The sequence below is a fragment of the Taeniopygia guttata genome, chromosome 4A (genome assembly GCF_048771995.1).
Source record: "Taeniopygia guttata chromosome 4A, bTaeGut7.mat, whole genome shotgun sequence".
In the NCBI taxonomy this organism is placed as follows: Eukaryota; Metazoa; Chordata; class Aves; order Passeriformes; family Estrildidae; genus Taeniopygia; species Taeniopygia guttata.
The window spans coordinates 18,863,604-18,870,880 of record NC_133029.1 but is presented as its reverse complement, the minus strand read 5'-3'; the positions used below and the strand labels follow the sequence as shown (position 1 = coordinate 18,870,880).

The window sequence follows — 7,277 nt, the reverse complement described above, 5'->3', positions numbered from 1 at the left end:
GGAGGATTCCGGCGGCGGGGCCGGCGGGGCGGGCGCCATGTCGGGGCTGCTGCACACCACGCTCAGCGGGCTCAACAGCGACTCGTACTGCGAGATCAGCCAGTACCGGGACCAGCACTTCCGGGTGCGCCCGGCGCCGCGGGTGGCGGGGCCCGGCCCGGCCCGGCCGGGGCGGGGAGGGCTGAGGCCGGGGCAAGGCCGTGCGAGAAACCGGGCAGCGGGAGGGCACGGGGCGGTAGGAGCGGGACGGCGAGCGCGCTGAGCCCGCGGCGTGCGCCTCTGTGCCCGCAGGGTAGCAGGCAGCTGCAGGAGAAATCCCTGAAGATTTCCTCCACGCTGTATGTCGGCAATCTCTCCTTCTACACCACCGAGGAGCAGATCCAGGAGCTGTTCTCCAAGTGCGGAGATGTCAAGAGAATTGTCATGGGTCTGGACAAGATCAAGAAAACTCCCTGTGGCTTCTGCTTTGTAGAGTATCCTTTCTGGTTCCCTTTTGTCAGTAGGGATGTGGTTGGCACCTGTAGTTCCTCTGCACTGCAAGTGTATCTGTACTGCTGCTGGAAAGGTGATAGCCAAGTGCTTCCTACCAGGCACATCCCGTCCATCCTTGCACCTTCCTCACTGCGCCCTGAGGCCGATTGTGTAGTGGTGCTGTACGTGACAAGTGCCACCAGAGCTGTAGTTTCTGGAGGCGGCAGAGAGCCCCTTTAACTCATTCATTTCTTTAATGGTTTTAGGGCCAGAATGAGATCTGTTACAGTCATCAGTCTGATGTCTTCCATGTCCAGAGCACATGTTTCCTTTCTTATCTCAACTTTACACCTGAAGGAAGTAGCTGGATAAGCTATGGGGGCGTTTTCACACAAAGGGTACATGCTTATACAGGTTGTACCAGGAGCTGTCTGTGCAGAGCTCTCCTGTGAAGCCTGCTCCTTTTGTTCTATTTCAGTCGAGCTTTACATAGTACAAAAAGACATATTACTGATTTCTTGCCCTTAGCAAGGCTTTAATGTCTTGTTTTGTTGTCTTGTCTGTGCAGGTCCTAACATTAAAGTACAGAATCCTTTCTGAGCCTTAGCTGGTCTTAGCTTAGATTTACATGAGTGCAGTGTTTGATCCTGTAGAGAAGAGCGGGAAGAGTAGAAAAGGCTGGAAGGCAGTGGGGGGGAGTTCTGTTTCGCAAATACAATACTTACCTGTTTTTTTTCCCTGTACCCAACAAAAAGCACACTTAGTTGTCCTTACAGAGTGCCTCAGATACTACACGAGAGCAGATGCTGAGCACGCCATGAGGTTTATCAACGGCACACGGCTGGACGACCGCATCATCCGCACGGACTGGGATGCAGGGTTTAAGGAGGGGCGGCAGTATGGGAGAGGAAAGACTGGAGGACAGGTAAAGGCAATGCCAGTTCATCCCTGAATTTGATCCTCTATGACTCCATGTACTTACTTGCTGGTTTTGTCCCAGGGAGAACAATGTGCACACTGTAAAGACCTGATAATGAAGTTTACTCACTCCCAGGTTGTTTCAGTAATTGACACCTGGTGTTAAAGGCTGGAAATAGAACTTAAGGTCACTTCTGTCTAGGACTCCAAAATTCCTGCAATGCAAGCAGAATGTTTCCTAATCCAAGGTAGTACTTTTGAAATGATCCAGAATTTGAGTAGAGGGAAGCAGTGTGGCTGCCAGGCCAATCTCATAACACAGCAGTTTCCCCAAGGGCAAAGATGAGGTTTAGATGAGATAAAATGTTCTGAAGGCCAAGCCTGGCAGTTCAAAAGGGTGTACTGAAAAGCTGAACAAAAATATTTTGGGGTCTTCTTTGCTTCTTACCTGAAAAATTCTCAACAATCAGATATATCCTTTTGGTCATTTTCACCACCATTACCACATTTCTGGTGGATTAGTTGAAGAGATCTCAGACAAGTTGAAGTGCTTCTAATCTGAACTTCAGTTCCCCACCAACTGAACAAGGAGGGGACGATGATTCTGAAGCCTAGTAGGGGACAGGCAGTGCCGGCTATTAATACATGTGCTGTTGCTGTGCCCCAGGTGCGAGATGAATACCGGACAGACTACGATGTGGGAAGAGGTGGCTTTGGCAAGATCATTCAGATGCAGAAGGCAAATCACCAGCCTGCAATCTATTAATTGCGTCGTGATTCCTAGCTCAAAGAGGGCTCTGTCCTTCCAGAGCTAGCCCTGTTCTCACATTTGGGATGAGGGTATGGAGTGAAATCCAAGTTCCAGCAAAAGGTGACTCTCCTTAGACTGCAGATATACATGTGTTCATTCTCCCTTCTTTCTGAGCTAGAGAGGATGTTCTGTGCTGATACAGGGCAACAAGGGACAAATGGACAGCTCTGTAGGATTTTGGGCAAGAAGAAATGTAACATGTCACACACACCTTATGCTATGACATACTCTTCATGTTGCACTTAAGCAGGTGGCTTCCTCCAAGCTCCAGCTGCAACTGTGGTTGCTTTCAAATGGAACTTTTTTTAAAAGCTTACCACCATTGGAGCCCTCCAGGTGCCTGGGCACCTAGTGAGGATGCACAAGAGATTCACGTTTCTAATTTAAAACCTTACCTGCTTAATAAACAGTATCACTGTTTGAATGAGAGAGAAGTGGACAAGGTCTTATGCTCTTGGAGGTGCTTGTCTGCACATCTAGCCCTTGGGTTGGTCAGGGCCTGCAGAACATTTCTCTTTGTGATGCCCCCAGTGCTGCCTGGCTTTTCAGATCCTCACTGTTCGGTGTGATTTTGTCAAAAGTTTCTGTTATTTTTTTTTAAATAAACAGTTGTATTGGGTCTGACTGAGATTGGGTCTGAAGGTAATTTTACCCCTAGCAGCCCTCATAGAGCTGTGTTTTGTATTGGTAGCTCGGAAGGTATTGATAAAACACCAGTGTTTTGGCTGTTGTTGAACAATGTTCCCACAGCGTCAAGGCTGTCTCTAAAATTCCCACCTCACCAGCAGGCTGGAGTGGGGGCAAGATCTTGGGATATTCCAGTCGATATGGCATCTGCTCAGCAGCAATAGCTAAGAGAAGGGACATGGGGGGCATTCCTTATTCAAACATCTTTCTTCTGGAGCAGCTGCTCTGTGTACTGAAGCTATGCTTCCCAGGAGGTGGCCGGACATCTCCTGTTGGTTGAAAGCAGAGAATAAATATTTAGTTTTTCTTTGCTCCCACACGCAGCCTTGCTTTTGCTTTATTAAACTGTCTTTATCTTGGCCCATAAATTCCGTTCCCATCTTACTTTCTCCCTGCCCTCCTCCCACTGAGCAGGGATGTGAGAGAGCAGCTTGGTGGGTACCTGGTGTCCAGGCAGGGTCAGCCCACCACAGTTTGGTGCCCAGCATGGGGCCTGAGGCAATGGCTGTTCTGTGCTAAGTGTGCTTTAGCCATAGTAGTTACTAACAGGCAGCTCCTGTTGGGTCACGGTGTTTGTTGGCTGCACTTCTTACCTCTTTACTTTGCTGGGCTTTGGGAACATGTTAGTACAAACCATGGCTCTGTGCTTTGCCCTGGCACAGATGGCCTTGCTCTGCTGGGGGAGCTGCCTTGTGGAGAGGATCCCATTTCCCACTCCCACCTGGTGTGGGTGGCTTTATTGTTCCTGCTCAGCCTTACATGAGATGTTTAATACTAGTAATTAACACAGTTGATGTATCATGGGGTCTGTGTATTCTGATGTCATCCTAATGTAAGAGAAGACAATTTTTTGGGTGAGTCAATACTGAAATGTGCCCTGAGGTGGCTGGTCCGTGGGTGGCAGGATTTGGGCAAGTGCCTGGGCTAGTTATCACCTCCCATAGCCTGGGACTACACCTGAACAAGCAAGTAACCCTGGCAAACTGACATGCCAAAGGTGCCTACCCCAGTGAAAACCAGCAGGTTCTGGCACTGTACTGGGGCTTGGCATGTGCCTGCAAAGCCACAGTTCAGGGCTGCCAGAGGGCTGGGTTTAACTCGGGGACCCCAGCCACCTCTGAGAGTAACTTGATTGAGACTGGGGACAAACTCCATCTGAGGTGATAGTAGAGATAGGGGCCCAAACAAGAACAACTACGGTTGCCCCAGTTGTGGAAAAAACCCAGTGGACAATGGGTCTGTATCACCAGTTATTAGGGGAGGAGGGAGAAGAAGGGTTCCATCAAGAAGCTGGTCCTTGAGAAAATGCAGGAAGGAGTGAGGGAATTCAGACAAGAAATAGAAACCACCCAGTCTAACCTCATCAGAACTTTTGAGATGTGCAAAAATTATCGCCACCAGGCATATGGAATCCTTACTGGCTGTTCTGATGCTGGCATAACGGGGTCCAAAGTCATCAGGAAGATAGGGAAGCCCAACAGCTATTCAGCTCTTGGGAACAAAATAAGGGATGTCACCATGTGCCTATGGATGTAATCAAGATACCAACTATGCCTCCACCAGCTAACAAGGAGACCCTAGCTCTCCTAGGCTTTGGGGAAAGTGCACGTTCCAGGTTAATGTTAGCTTGTGGACCCTCTCCATGGAGTAACCTAGACGAATCACAGAGTGGGTTGGGTTGGAAGGGACCTTAAAGACCAGCTAGTTCTAAGCACGTTGCCATGGGTAGGGACACCCCTGAGGAGGAAAGTGGCACAAGTGGCTTGGTGGGCACCTGGTATCCAGCCATGGTCAACCCGCTCCAACAGCAAGTCCCGCAGCAGTTGGAGTTTGTGTGTCAGGATCACTTTATGACGGAAACTGGGGAGGCAGGGGAACTCATCTGTTGGTGTCTTAAAGTTGCTGTCACTTGTAAACATGGAGATGGACACTAGGAGGGTGCACAAGTCTCACCATAGTTCTCTGCACTTCTGTCTTGCTGGCTTTTCCTCTCCTGCTGTGCAATAGCTCATGGCTGATGTCAAAAACAAGTTGCTTATGCTCCGTATCAGACCAGTCCTCATGTTTCATATCAGCAGTTCTAGAAAATTCAGGAGAATTTTCCCTGTCCTGTCACCTGTCCCACAATTGGAGTAGCTTATAAAACATAGCAAGTGCTCAGTGGTCACATCAGAGAGGAATGGGCCAAGAACTCCCTCCCTGTGTTTCTTTTAATTTTAAGATGAGCACGGCCAGCACTCTCTAGCCTGTTCTTATGTCCGAACAAGAGACAAGAAGAGATGTAAACCCTTTCTGATCTGTCCCCAAGAACCTCTCAGCTAGGGCAAGTAACTCCGTTGAACAAGTTAAATTCTGTCTGTAAATTTGGTTTGTATTATGTAAACAATAGCAGCTGCTGCCTGCCCAGTAACGTGTCTTGATTTTTCATGCATTATCTTGTCCAGGATGATAGAAACTGTTGCACACCTACGTGCAGACCAGGCAGTTAAATTAGTTTACCACTCACATTACCCCAAAGTCTTGATAACTGTGCTGGTAGGGGTGTTACATTTAGTTTGTCAAAATGTCTCCTACCTGTTTGTTTTGCAAATCAGGTTGCTGTGCCTGTACAACTGCCACAGGTCTTGAAGGAACTGCATGTTTATTCTTCAGCGGGTTTAAAAAATGTCAGCATTGACCAGCCTGTGATGCAGGCTGCCCCTGAGATGCAGTGAAATGGAACAGGACATTGACTTAAAAATGGAAAAATAAGAGCAGTCATCTGTCCAGCCTTGCAAAACACCAACAGTGTGAGGTCCTGTGTAGAGAATACAAATTAGAATAATTGCTTGGATAAACATAGCAGGAAAATGGGAAAGCTTAAGGAGGACAGGAGGATGTAACAGCCTTAAAACTGTGATTAGCAAAGAAATCTCTTGTGTATGAGGCTGGGAAGCCAGCACACCTGTGCAGCCTTTGGCCATCCTGATGGTGGCAGAGAAGCAGTAGTTCATCAGGAAGTGACCACACTGATGGAAAACTACCCATCTGCACCATAAACGTGCCACTTGCACTGCCTGTGCTGCTTCTGCCATCTCCTCTCTGCACCACTCACTCACAGGCTCACTTCCACCATAGTGGGGTGTGGGTGCCATTGGGGTACAACTGTCTCAGAGAAGCTCCAGGGTGACATCCTGCTGGGTGCAGGCATCATCACAGCATGTTGTCAGCTCCAGGACAGACTGAGAGGAGTCACCCTTTGGCTAGTTGCAGTGTGGACAAGAGCAGGCCCAGGGCACCAGCTGCAGCCCTGGGAAGGGGAGTAAGCGAAGAGCAACCATGTAGCAGCAACTCATCATGCCAAACCTGCAAAGGCAAAGCGAGGCGAGCATTAAGCCTGTGTGTTTAGAGAGCTGACCACCTGCTGCAGCTCAAGGCAAGAGGATTATTGGATGCACACAGGCTCCTCACAGCTACTGGGTCATGTGAGCTTAAGCTCACCACAGAGAACAGAAGAGTTGGGGCCTGCCTAGAGCCAGGTGAGTAAGGAGTGGAAAGAATCTCACGCATCACCAGCTTTGATTTCCTGGAGCCCTTCTAGACTGTGAGGGCTTACAGCACAACGCAGTGCTGCTGCAGAAATATCAGGAGCTGATACCAGTTTACTCTGTTCCACCAATTACTCCATCTGTCTGGAGTCAATTCCCTAGATTCCAGTACTCAGGTCCTGCTGATGGATTCATCACACTCAGCAGTCACTGCAGCTCCACTCCACCGGTAGGGAAGGGGATCTGACAGTGCTCAGATTTACAGGGAAGAAGACGGCACATTAACTCCTCACACTGAAGCATTTGGTGTCACAGAGCAGACTTGCCAGCCTATTTTAATTCCCAAGCGGATCAAAATTTAATCTGCGACTACATCTCCGCCTGCCAGGGCCTGTTCTGGCCAGGGAATAGTGCAGGGGCAGACTCTGCAGCTGCAGCTCTCCCTCCAGAGGCTCAGCAGCACAGCCCCCCATCTCCATCCTCCCCCCAGCCTGCATGGCCACACTCATAGCCTCGTGGCAGCCCCCCTGGAGGTGGCAAGCATCTGGTGTCCAGAGAGCTGCTTTGAAGGGTCCCCCAAAACCAGCTGGATATGAAGTTATAAATGCCATGGGATGTGGTGGAACCAGATGGGGAGGGAGGCTGGCAGTCACCCACTCTCTGCACCCCCAACACCCTAACCCACCAGCAGTGCATCCCTGGCATGACCCCAGAGTATGTTGTCACCAGCCTGTGGCCACCTGCCTCCTCAGTATGCCTTGGGCTGGACACAGTGGGACTCAACAGCCCTCCAGCAACAAGGAAATTGCAAATCAAGCCTGGGGAGGAAATGATGCAACTGTCAGGGCAAACCACATGCAGCT

At 49.6% G+C, this 7,277-nt stretch overlaps 1 protein-coding gene across 1 annotated transcript; it reads left to right on the top strand.

Moving 5' to 3' along the window:
• Window positions 1-10: 10 nt before the first annotated feature.
• LOC100190722 (nuclear cap binding protein subunit 2, 20kDa) lies at window positions 11-2,824 on the top strand. Its single transcript, NM_001245115.2, is given in 4 exon segments — window positions 11-124; window positions 292-473; window positions 1,258-1,396; window positions 2,057-2,824. Coding segments are annotated over 4 exon segments (507 nt in total). The 5' UTR covers window positions 11-37; the 3' UTR covers window positions 2,156-2,824.
• The last annotated feature ends 4,453 nt before the right edge of the window (window positions 2,825-7,277 follow it).